We start from the raw sequence: 12,901 nt of genomic DNA on the forward strand, positions 1-12,901 counted from the left end.
AGAAAAGTGAAAAGTGCCAGAAGCAGCAAGAGGTGAGCCAGGAATACCCATTAGGAAGGCTATCAGCAACACAAAGGACCACAAACAACAAAATCAGCATGAAAGCTGCTTTAAGAGAGAGGAGAACAACTGGGTCACAGAGAGAAGAGAACAGAAGAACAGATCCACTCCTGGGTGGTGTTTCTCTTGCACTAAGCTCAGGTTCATGCAAAATTCCAAACTTGAGATGGCCTGAGATCTTTGAAGTTTAGTCTCACAGCACTAAGTTAGGAAAGTATCTGCCGTGACAGGCTGATCATCTCTCAGTTCTCTTCCTTCCTTTCTTTCTTTGACTTCTACTGGTGCACTTGGGAAGAGGAAAGATGTGCAGGCTTGACTCCAATCATCCTGACTAGACAGCCTGCTGTCAAAATCGCAGGCCTAGAAGGACAAGAGCTGAAAACACAATCTCTTTAACAGCCATGTGCCTGCAGCACTTCCATCCTCCTCCTCCCGAACCGAGTGCTAATGTTGTACAGTCAATCCTATGTGTACTAAGTAGACAGATTCCCTTCATGTTTAACGAGACCCTTCCCTTTCTGAGATGCATTCAAAAACATCCAGCGGATTTGGATCCAAAGTCATACGCTGCTGATAAACTGAACAAGAGCGCTGGAGGAATGATCAGAAGAATCCTGAGAAAGTACAGCAGTGACTGATGTGTTTTTTCCTAAACCTAATCTTTCTTCTCATCCTGAACACCAAAAGAAACCAAATGGAAAGCAAAGCAAAGGGAAAGCATGTCACAAAGCACCTGGCTCTGAGCTCCTAAAAAAAGGCACGTAAGGGAAAGGTCATCTGCCCATGATTTCATGCAGTGCTCGTGACATCTGGTCTGCTATTCATAAACACAACTGTTTGTGTCTGGACAGCCCTCTCCCTGTAACGGTGCCCCAACTAGTGCAAATTTTAGGTAGAAGCATCTCTTCGGGAGAAGGTTCTTCTCACCTGAACTGGTACTTGCTGAGTTGATGATTCATTCATCATAGTTCCAGGTTACTGGAAAGAGCTCAGGACATGTCCTCCCACATTATTTAATGCAATATGAGGTTACACTGATGTCTGCCACCTACCACCTTATTTCTCAGGCTCCAACATGCTCACCTGGAGCTCCAGCTTTCAGAGGTTCTCGTATTTGGGAAATTCAGCCACTCTACAAGGAGCGGAGGCATTCTGGAGACAGTAATAATAGCAGAGTGGGGAATACAAAAGCACCTTGCAGAGGGCGACCCTGATCCCACCAAAAGAGCATTTGGAGCACCTGAGGAAAGAAGCCAGAAAGAGCACGTGTAGAGAGACCTGTCACTAACCCTGCGCAGGGAAGCTGAGGGGAAAACCAAGTGACACAGGTTTTAGAGACAAATGAGCCTGCTCGTTTTAGAGAAGTTCTTCTGTACTGAATGCTCCCGAGGAGTTACCAGGCGGTCTCCTTCCTATTCTGAAAACCCAACAAGCCTGTCAAAAACCCTCTACTGAATGAAAGTTTTGCGCTCACAACAAGGCGAGGGCTGTTCCAATACAGGAGTTTATCTGCGCAGGCTGAAGGTAACCATGCAACTAGTAGCAGGTGAAATTGCAGGCCATTGTCTTTGGCATGAATCCCTGCAGCGCAATTCTGCTGGGACTGGCCCTTGGAAGCCAGGAGCCAGCAGGCAGTACGCCCTGGCCTGCTGAGATCTCAAGCAAGCCCACAGACAACATTTGCATCAAGGCTTAGCCAGTTGTGGAGAGGTCCAAAAGGCTCCTGAAATGGGGGCAGCACGTCATCATGCAGAAACACACAGAAATCCAGGTCTCTGATGCAAGTGTTCACCTCCCAAGGAACAGCAGGAGAAGCAGCTGTTCTTGGGAGACAACTTTCTTGGTGGACAATCCCAAGAGCAATGAGTTTGCCTCCCCAGAAAATACTCTCTCCAAAGACTTGGAAAGGAAAAAAGGCCAGGAAGGGGATAGCATGGCAGGGATTTGGATGGAATTTAGGATGGGTCTCAGTATCCAGAAAAGGGATGAAATGCACTGGGACATTGGGGCATCTGAGGTAAAAGAGACTGGAGTCCTGATGGCAAGGCAGGGTGTCCTTCAGGTTCATCTCCGAGAGGCTAAGCTCACCCCCAGAGTTCGGAGCTTGACAGTCACAAAAGCTTGTGTCATCTCCTGGTAAAACTCATCCCTTGGCTAAGCGGAATGAGCAGCGATCACAAACATTGCAATGTGGGTGAAAAGGGAAAAAACAGTACCTGACAGCATTTTTATGCTTGCCACTTGAAGAATCTAGGACTAAACAGATGTTGTTGTCTCTTTCTGAACATTCTGTAGCTTACCGTTTCCAATCCATGCTTTGCTTTACTCGTATGGCGAACACACTCGGCTCCAGTTCTAAAAAGAAGTCAAATAAGTAAGAACTGAGTTTACAAAAAGTCACAAAAAAGAAGCAATCTTGTAAATGGCTAGTCCAAGTATGTCATTAGAAATCAGGATTTTAGCACCTCTAGCCAACAAGATAGATACCCTTAATCTATATTTGTACTCAGGTTTCAAAGTCTCACCTAAAAAATGAAAATATGCACTCCTTCCAGTACCAGGCTTTCTGCTTCTCTAGTCAAACCCACAAGCAGTTAAAAGAGAAAGAAAACGCTACACAAGGTGGAAAGGGGGATGAGCAGCGAGGTGAGAAAGCTTGCAAATCCTACAAGGTTACTGGCACAAAGAGAAGGGCAAGTAGCAAAGAACCACAGAAAGATCTTACAAGACTCGGTCATGGAGCAATAAAATGGCAGAGGAAACTCTGTACAGAGAGGTGCAAAGTGGAGCACGTGGGGAAAAACAACCCTGGCTTCACACACAGATAATGTTAACACCAAGGAGGTAAGCAGGAAGACCTCTAGTTAGTGGCAGAACCTGAAAGCATATGACAACTGTTCTCCCAAGATGGACAATGCTGCTTAGATTCTGTCACCTGTGGAAGAGAAGGAAGAAGACAAATGGGGCAAAGGACTACACAGGAATGAAAGATGAGGAAGGTACAAGAGACATCAACAATATTGATACATGCCCTGGAAGACTATTGCGTAGTCAACTCACCTGTCCACACCCGGTTGTGGACATGAGGTCTCTGCTCCGACCTCCGCTCTTCTCCTCTTCACCACTTCTCCCACTGCAGTACCTTCTGACACTTCATTTCTTCTCTTGACCTTCAAAACATTGCAAACTTGGCATTGACCACACTTGGTTTTGACTTTTCTATTTCAGAACAACACTCAGAGTTAAGAGGCGTTCATATTTCACAAAATTGCTCATGTTTATACAATGAAAAACAAAAAAAGATTCAGGAAGAAAAGGTTAGTGCCCTTATTCAAACAGAAGAAAAGCACTGAGAGGCCGTCCAGAGAATTATGCTCAACAGTTTTCAACAAGAATACTGATTGCCAGGACATCCTGTTGCTCCACTCTCAGAGGAGGGCCTAGGAAGGTAATTAGCAGGAATGTCAGGCTAGCAGAGAGAGTGGGATTTTCTTTTGGCGAATTTGGACAGGACACGTTCACCACCAATTCACTCCATCTCCAGGCACTTACCCCTATTGAAAACAAATCTAACCTGAGCTCTCATTAAACACTTTCCAAAGAGGCTTAAATTTGTTGTTTATGACACATACAGCACCTAGGAAACTACTTAATCATTCAGCAATGTTGAGCTCACACAGACTCTCCCAGTGAAGACACCATTGGACAGCTTGGCTCAGACGTGTAGGAAACACATTTAACTGAAGCCAGCAGGGCCCTTGGGTCCTGAGGCAGGACTTCATTCAAAGGCCGATGGAATCAACAGGAAGGTTTCTCTCAACGGGGATGGTTCCAGGTGAGAATCCAGGGCCACCTTGCGCTGCCTGACACCCACAAATAGGAGGACTATAGCATTGCCTACATAGATATTCTGCTCCTCCAGACTGTTTCAAATACAACTCAAAAAACAAAACCACACAACTCACCAGCTCATCGCTGCCCTTGGTTGCTTCTTTACCTGTAACAGAGGTAGTACACCATTTGGTGAATATTTAGACTGGACTTCCTTTAACCAACTTCAAAGTACATTTCTGCATTGCGCCTCACAGCCTGAGAACAAGGTAAACTACTTAGAAGCAATGCTGGGCTTGCATGTGATACATTGAAATGGAAAAACTGCAAATACAGCTCTTTCAGAACTAGAATTCCTGGCTGTGAATACCACATGTCGATGCAATGGGGACAATTGCTTTTCTTGAAGAAGTCAAAGGAGTCTTCAGAAGAGAAGGAACTGGAGAACTGTTGGCGTCACTCTGTGTTTTGGGCACCAGATGGAAAATGCAAGGACACCTGGAACACAGCCTCCAGAGAATATTGGCCAGCTCACCTCTGATGCATGGCATCCATACATATTTTCCTCAACAAAAACCTCTGCTGACAGAAACATCAGTGCCTGAAAGTAACAGCACGTTATGCTGTGCATAATTTTAGAACAGAAATGTTGTGCAACTATCTGCAAAGAGCAATTAAACACTGGAGCAAGGTGTACAGGGAAGTGAGTGAATTCTTCATGTTTAGAAGTTTTTACTTCCAAACGTGGTGTGTTTGATAGGGAATGCTGCATGCAAGCAAATGAGTGAGACTAGGAAAGGACTACTGGTCCATTTTAGAAAGGAGACCAGGATATCTCCTAGGCAGTCGTAAGAAAAACCAGCAGCTTTTCCCAGGGACCAATAACCAGAACAGGAAGGAGTAAGAATAAACCCTCGGTTTTCACAACAGAGGAGGTTAAATGTAGAGTCCCACAGAGGTCTCAGCTGGGGCCTGAGGCTGTTCAGGGAATTCATCAAAAACCTGGAAAACGAGACACTAGTGAGGTGACAACATTTGCTAATGATACAAAAGACATTATTACTATTACTACTACCATTATTTAGGAAAACAAATGCATTCTTTCTTTAGGAAAACAGAAAAAAGAGTGTGAAGTTCAACGTCAACAAACATAGTCGGCACCAGGAAAACACGCATGCCACACACAGGTGCTGGCTGTGACATTAAAGAACGAACCATGGGAGCCACTGGGCATTGCTTCATAAAAATACTAGCGGAAGGGGCAGCAGTGGCTGAAAAGCCAAAGAGAGATTCAGGAAATTTTAGAAAAGCAATACAGGACAAAAGAGAACACTCTGTTCTGCTCCATTTCAAATCCATGGTACAGCCGTACTGCATGCAGTTTTTCTCCCTCTAATTCAAAGAGGACACAGGAGGTGAAGGGAAAGGGAAAAGCAAGACATAGATAATAGGTGTTTCCAGAAATGATCCAAACGTAACCCGAGGGACTTACCACAAGATACGTTTTGCTGAAAGGAGTTGAGTTCTAGATACATAGTGCAAACGTAGGGATAAGGCTCAAGACAGACGTTCTCGTGTTTGAATCTCATCTTCGATACTCTTTCCCATTTACTCAAATCTGAGAAGGATGATAAGACTTAAGAACATAACACTAACATTTCAAAGGAGCAGGAGTCCTGACAGTGTCTCTTGTAAAGCTTCAGAAATCATAGCACACGGCACATGGGGACAAGGCAGCAAATACAATCGGTTGGTAGGAACTTTGTGAAAAACCACTCGTAACACACTACAAGAAACACTCATCCAGGTGATGCTCTCCCATCAGTCGCTTGCATTAATAACGCTGTGTTTCCTTAACTGTGTTTGGCTTCAGTCCTGACATTCTCCCACTAGAAACAACAGGCCAGGCTCTTCCAATTCCATGAATAAAACCTCTTTGGTTTTCCTAACTCAAAAGTACTGCTTTTACAAGTTACTTGAAAAATTGAAAAGGACTAGGAGTCAGAGGAGTAGCAGCATCACATTTACTTCACAGTTCAAAATGGGAGGAAAAAAGATAATTGACAGGACAACCACCACAGTCACAGACATTCCTTCCTGTGGGTGCAGTGCTCACACCAAGGAGCTCATGCACGCAAGAATGGGTGACACTAGACAGTGGTCTCCTTATGTGCCTCTGATCTCAGGAAGAAACAGGTAAAATGAACACTTTCAGCCCATTTGCTATCAGAAACAAACATCCTGAGAATGGGAGATGGAGCCCAAGGTTTGCCTGGATGGAACACTGACACCATCAGTTCCTTTAAGGGATTAAATTGCTCGTTTAATCCTCAGCACTGAAAAGTGCTAACTAACTTGCTCTTCTCTTCAACAAGAGACTCACTCAGGAGAGTAACTTCTTTTGAACCCTTCACACTACAGCAACTACAATATTTTATCCTAATGTACCTTACAAGAAAACTTCTGCGGTCTTCTCTACTAGCAGGCCAACGCTGCTGAGCCTGTCAGGAGCATTTTACATTTTATTCACCTTCGTAAGCAATGCACTAGCTTTGCTCGCAATCGCGTTAGGTGGGCTTCTGACTTTATGTATAAACGTTCATTTCCTCTGGCTAACTCAGATTTGGAACGCACGGCTGTTCAGCTGAAAACACTGCAAAACACTCTTTTCACATCTGTTCTCTGGCGAAGGCAACAACCGAGGAGGATCTTCAGCAATTGTAACACTCCAAAGCTCAACGGAGTCGTACTCCAGCTAAAGATCTGCACACTACTAGACATGAATGTCAAATCAACCAATGCCCAACAGACACAAGTCATTGACTCTTTTCTTTGACCAGCAGGACAGAAAGGATACACGGAAAGATAGTGAAGTGCTCGGTAGAAAATGGGTGCAAATCGCCAAGATTTCCAAGGATTACTCGAATTGCTTCCTGGAGAGGCCAAAAAAAAAAAAGGAAGGAAGGAAGGAAGAATGTTAACAACACATGCATGATTCCACTGTCGAGTACAATTTCAAGGCCTGGGGAAAATTTAGAACTACTTTGCAGTTTGCATGAATGATGGAAGAGCAGTTCTAGGTATTTTGCTTTTCCTCTTCCCCTTCTTCGCCCCACTCCCTCCCATCACCTGAGAGTGCGCTGCACTGACAGACTCATAGAAATTGAAGTGAATGAGTATCTTAATCTTGAACTAACACAGAAGCATTGCTATGGAGAGTGGAGGTCTGCTTTTAAATTTAACAAGTTTTACATTTCGGAAGTCTCCTTTTTGCCAGCAAAACACCTGGTTCAAAAATACACATATTCCCCTTTTTCTGAAGATTGACCCAATTCCATTACAAAGGAACTGTAATTCAGCCCCAACAAACTCCTGCTTTGCAAATGGGAAACTTTCTCTAATAACACCTTTCAATATTTCCAAAAGTGAAAAAGGAAAAAAAAATTAACTGATAATTTTCCAAATCAATTAAAATCAGCACGTTTTCTTCAAGAATATTTATAATGCTATCACTGTACTCTGAAGATTTTTTTAAAATTAAGTAACAGGAGCATTTTTACGCAGGCAGAATGAATCTGAGCAGGAATCAGAAAGGAGTGGGGTGCCACTACCTCGACAAATAGGAGTTTTCATTTGTCCACTTTTAACAGTCAGCAGCTTCATTAAAATGTTTCCAAGAAAAGCATTACTCGTCTGCGCTAATACTGCCTGCTGATGACATTGTTCGTTTACATCATTTTTTCACCCTCCTACTCTCCAGAGAAGTTCCCTGTTACTCTCACTTGCAATGCTGCATTTGACAAAACATCCTTGGTCCCATAACGAACTGTGTTGGTTTTGCGTGGCAAGGTTTTGGTAGCGGGGGGGCTACAGAAGTGGCTTCTGTGAGAAGCTGCCAGAAGCTTCCCCTGTGTCTGACAGAGCCAATGCCAGCCGGCTCCAAGACGGACCCGCCGCTGGCCAAGGCCAAGCCAATCAGCGCCTCTGGGATAACATATTTAAGAAAAAGAAAAAACAGTTAGAGAGAGCTTTTGCAGCCAGAGAGAGGAGTGAGAAGATGTAAGAATATCTGCAGACACCAAGGTCAGTGAAGAAGGAGGGAGAGGAGGTGCTCCAGGCGCCGGAGCAAGATTCCCCTGCAGCCCGTGGTGAAGACCATGGTGAAGCAGGCTGTCCCCCTGCAGCCCATGGAGGGAGGATGAGGGGGTGTAGAGATTCCACCTGCAGCCCGTGGAGGACCCCACGCCGCAGCAGGTGGAGGCACCCGAAGGAGGCTGTGGCCCCGTGGGAAGCCCGTGCTGGAGCAAGCTCCTGGCAGGACCTGTGGATCCGTGGAGAGAGGAGCCCACGCCAGAGCAGGTTTGCTGGCAGGACTTGTGACCCCGTGGGGGACCCACGCTGGAGCAGTTTGCTCCTGAAGGTCTGCACCCTGTGGAGGAGACTCATGTTGGAGAAGGTCGTGAAGGACTGTCTCCCGTGAGAGGGACCCCACGCTGGAGCGGGGGAACGATGAGTCCTCCCCCTGAGGATGAAGAAGCGGCAGAAACACCGCGTGATGAACTGACCGTAACCCCCACTCCCCGTCCCCCTGTGCCGCTGGGGGGGGGCGGAGGTTGAAGCCGGGAGTGAAGTTGAGCCCGGGAAGATGGGAGGGGTGGGGGGAGGTGTTTTAAGATTTTGGTTTTATTTCTCATTCCTCTGCTCTGTTTTGCTTAGTAATAAATAAGATTAATTCCCTCTCTAAGTTCGGTCTGTTTTGCTCGTGATGATAATTAGAGAATGATCTCTCCCTGTCCTTATCTCGACCCGTAAGTTTTCTTTCATTGTACCTTTTCTCCCCTGTCTAATGAAAGAGGGGAGTGATAGAGCAGCTCTGGTGGGCACCTGGCCCTCAGCCAGGGTCAACCCACCACACGAACAAAAGATTTGCTCGGCTTAATGTTCAGCTAAGGTCATAGACCTGCTTCATCTCCTACCTCTAACTCCTTGACAGCATTTCCAGTGCCGTTGAGATCAGGAGCACTGTGAAACCAACAGAGAGAGTTAGTCCCACCCCAATCAGAAAGCAGTGGAGCTACATTCATTGTAGGAGTTTCAACAACAACAAAACAGCATTCCCATTGCACAGACAAAATACTGGCAGACAGATGAATTCCAACTCCTTGTTCGTAAAAAACGTCCATCATTCCACAAGGACCGTTTCTCGTGACTTTTCTGACCATTGGCATTTTGTGTGCCTGAGGATACAACGGATGGGAGATCAGATCTTTTCAGTCAATCTGCAGTGACCTTTAGGATTGGAGTTTTGACAAAGTGCCCTCAAACCAGCACCTCTGTCTTCCAGCCTATGGCGATGCTGTTCTACTCAAGGGACTAAAAGAGGGAACTGGCAGGACACATCTCCACGCTGCAAACCTGCACAGGAACGGGCCTTCACAGCATTGGAGCTCGGCCCTGTGATGCTGGGAGTTGTGTACTGCCTGCACCAAACTCTGTTCCCAAATATTAACTACATCTTTTGTAAGCCAGCTTCTCACAAGTTGCTTGCTGCTAGGTATCGGCCAGCAACAAAATGCACGGGGAGAGAGAAAGTCTTAAAGAAAACCCAAACCCATTAAAAAGCAAACCAATTGCATCACCATTACTTGGACATAAGTAAATACAGTGGACCTTGTGCACACAGACTTGCTTTACTTATTCAACTGCCTTCATCTCGACCCATGAGTTTTCTTGCTTTCACCCTCCCGATTCTCTCCCTCATCCCACTGTGGGGCAGTGAGTGAGTGAGCGGCGCGTGGGGCTCAGTTGCCGCCTGGGGTTAAACCACTACAAAGGCTCTAGAGCTTTGTGGTTAAACACTCACCAAACTTCAAAATACTGTCCGTAAAAGCAGCCTCTTTTTCCACTGAAGCAGGAAATCCACACGTGGCGGTGAAACACAAGCGTTTTTTACAGCTCCAGTGACTCTCTCAGGCTGATGCTCAGCCTGTGCAAGTGCCGTAGCAACTCTGAAGTGACCGCTTCAGCGTTCAGTGAAAGAAGGCAGGATATGAGGAACCCCCCGAGATGGGACTTGAGGGTCTCATCTTAACGCACTGCTACAGGTGGTCATCAAACTGCAGGTTGGCTTTTCAGCTCTAACATGCTTACCTGTTGAAGTTGCCATACCGGATTTTCAATTTGTACACCAGCCTGCCTGCATGAAGAAACCTTGTTTCAGGCAATGGATAGGTAAATGGTTTCAGCGACATCTTTCTTTCTCGCAGAACGCCAGCCTCGGGAAGCAGGAGAGTCAAAGGGAAATCACAAAGCGCCTTCACCAGATCTCATTCTGTCGGACAAGGAGAAAAGATTACCTGTCCTTTTGCCTCTCGAGGACGTTTGCCGAGAGAACCCACTTCCTACCAGTATCCCCCACAAGCCTGAAAATCGCCGGTTCAAGCGCCCGTTCCACTCAAGCCGGGGATCCTGGAGCAGGACTCAGGGACAGACTTGGAGCCGATGGCTACCCCGCCTCCAGCTGCGCTGCTCTGCAAATGTCACCACCACCCCTGAAGCTCCACCGGCCTCTTGCCCCGGGGGCTGGCAGCAAAGCCCGGGCAGGACGGTGTCACAGCCCGTGACCGACCCCAGGCTGGGAGGGACAACCCCCGGCTGCTGCGGGTCCCTGCAGCCCCTGCGTGCCCGGCCGGGAGAAACTCGTTCCTCTCCACAGCCGCACGCCGCCCTGCTGCCCCGCCGGCCTCCGCCGGACAGCCACCAGCGGGCGGCAGTGCCACGCTGCCCCCGCAGCGCCGGGGCCGGGAGGGAAGGAGGGGCCGAGGCTGGCTGGGCCTGCGGGGGAAAGGCAGGCACCCGCCGCGCCCGCCGGCCCAGCGCCCCGGCCTGCCCAGAGAGGAGATGCCGCCGCCTCCTCAGCCCCGCTGCCGGCCTGCCAGGCCCCCCGGCAGCCCCGGCGCTGGCCACCACCGGGCAGCCCACCGCTCCACGGAAGGGGAGCAGCCCCCGCCACAGCCACCGGCCTCGCCGCGCCCGCCGCCAGCCCTTGCCTCAGGCGGGGCCGGGCCGGGGCTGCGGGCGGAGCCGAGCCGAGCCGAGCCGATGGGATCGGAGCCGAGCCCAGCCGAGCCGAGCCTAGTGAAGCGGTGCCGAGCGGATCGGAGCCGAGTCTAGCCCAGCCGAGCCGAGCGGAACCGAGCGGAGCCGATTTCAGCCGAGCCCTTCGGAGGCAGCTGCATTTTGGGGCTTGGAGCGCTTTGGGTTCCAGCGTGAGCCCAAAGCACCAGAGCTGTTGGCCTTTACCTTGTGGCAGGTCTTGCCATTGCTTTCAAAGGGGTCAGCGTTAACTCCGGTGCCTAAGGACAGTCCCTTGGCAGTGGCCCTGCTCGCTCATCCCTTTCTCTCCCAAAGTGCAATGATGTCACATCTGCCTTTTCTTGGTTTCGGCACCTCTCGTGCAAAATCTCACAGAGATTTTTCCATTCCTCCACTACATGCAGAGTGTGGTTCCTGGAGGGCCACAGAAACACAGCAGCAGCAGTGTTAGTCTCGTCTGGGCACTTTGAGAGGAAACACCCTCTTAGAGAGCTGTCTTGAGCCTTCCTGGCAGCCACTTTTTACTTCTGAAACAGACACAACTGAAACACCCCAATGGTCATGACCTGGCTGAGCAAGGATCAAAAAAAGCCACTTTTTATCCCATGCAAGCCTCACAGCGATGCTTGTGGGAAAACAATGTCCAAATCAGTTCTCTTGTGCCAGCTGCCAAAACTGGTTTTGGTATAAAAGAAGAGCCTTCTTGTTAACTACCTAAACACCTAAACTCCCAGCAGAAAGCAGACACGGATCTGCCTCCTTGGGGTAGGACAGTCACAACGCCCCTTTGCTCTGTAAAGGACATCCTTTCCATGAAAAGAAGGAGCTCCTCCTTGTTGAACCATCAGGCAGACAGTGCTCACTGCCTTCTGACGGCAGCCCAGCCTGGGGAACCCGGCTCAGACAAGCGCTTGCACCGCTTTGCCGCTTCTAGGGAGCGCCTGGACTCCTCCTGCCTCTCAGGAAATGTCTATGGATCCCAAACATCCTTCCTGGAAACAAAAAAAAAAAAAAAAAAAAGAAAAAGAGGTTGGTGTTCCTGCCAACCTACAGGGAATGAGAAGATCTTAAGCTTCTGGAATACCAGTTTGCATTTTATTATCCAAAACAGCAGTAGAGTGTAAGCAGAGTTGGGAGACCGACAAAGCCGACGTGCAGCCTCCACCCTGGTGAGCCCGCATCTGCAGCACCGTGTCCAGTCTGGGGCTCCCTATATACCCTCAAGTGCAACATGACGTCAGAGCGCAAATCGTGACAACAACGGGGGAGGGGAGAACCCCGGCCCGGCCCCTCGGGAGCCCCGAGTGCACCAGGGAGCACAAAGCCTGGCAGCTGCCCTTCCTCACGCTCCCGTCCAGCTCCCTCTGCCAGCTCCTCCGCTGCCCCCTGGGAAAGCGGGCACCGGCATCCCCAAACTTCCCGGGGGCCGGGCCGGGCGGACCCCCGCCAGGGACAGCCCCGGGCGGCGCTGCCCAGAGCCCACCCAGCGCCGTTGGCCTCCCGCGGCACCCACCCTCCCCCCAGCCCACCCCTTCTCCCCCGTGGCTTTGTCCCCGCGGCAGCTGCAGCAGGACCGCGCTGCCTTCCACCGCCAACGTGCGGGGCCAGGGCTGCACAAACGGAGCCCACGGGGTCACGTCCTGCGGGCAGAGACCGGCGGAGACCCGGCAGGGAAACCGCCGCCCACATCCCACGGGCGGCAGCGGCAGGAAAACGCGCCGGAGTTGTTCCACTCCCAGGGCAACCCCAGGCAACGCTTCACGAGTGGGATGGACCGTCCCGAGAGCGGGGCTAGCCCAGACGCGGCTGGCTAACGAGCCCGGCGGCAGGGACGGGCTGGCCAGCAGTGCTGAGGACAAGGAGCAGTCTGCCGTGGGTCAGTCCCGGCTGGCATTTCATGCCTCTAGAGAGCGCC

General features: G+C 49.4%; 1 protein-coding gene across 1 annotated transcript; it reads right to left on the reverse strand.

The window, feature by feature from the left end:
• Window positions 1-6: 6 nt before the first annotated feature.
• Window positions 7-12,467, reverse strand: MAJIN (membrane anchored junction protein). Its single transcript, XM_075769933.1, has 8 exons — window positions 11,194-12,467; window positions 10,042-10,222; window positions 8,868-8,913; window positions 6,749-6,824; window positions 5,384-5,509; window positions 3,851-4,057; window positions 3,121-3,286; window positions 7-2,415 (listed from the first exon to the last, which is right to left on the reverse strand). The coding sequence occupies exons 2-8, from the start codon at window positions 10,140-10,142 to the stop codon at window positions 2,289-2,291; spliced, it is 849 nt and encodes a 282-aa protein (XP_075626048.1). The 5' UTR covers window positions 10,143-10,222; window positions 11,194-12,467; the 3' UTR covers window positions 7-2,288.
• Window positions 12,468-12,901: the final 434 nt, after the last annotated feature.

Source organism: Balearica regulorum, chromosome 17, assembly GCF_011004875.1.
Source record: "Balearica regulorum gibbericeps isolate bBalReg1 chromosome 17, bBalReg1.pri, whole genome shotgun sequence".
Taxonomy (NCBI): domain Eukaryota; kingdom Metazoa; phylum Chordata; class Aves; order Gruiformes; family Gruidae; genus Balearica; species Balearica regulorum.

Excerpts from the sequence above, each read along its gene's own strand:
- MAJIN (XM_075769933.1), bottom strand. The coding sequence starts at position 10,142 with ATGTCGCTGAAACCATTTACCTATCCATTGCCTGAAACAAGGTTTCTT. Across the intron at positions 8,914-10,041 it reads CGGTATGGCAACTTCAACAG|TGCTCCTGATCTCAACGGCA; the intron begins GTAAGCATGTTA and ends TTGGTTTCACAG. Across the intron at positions 2,416-3,120 it reads CCACAACCGGGTGTGGACAG|AACTGGAGCCGAGTGTGTTC; the intron begins GTGAGTTGACTA and ends ACTTCTTTTTAG.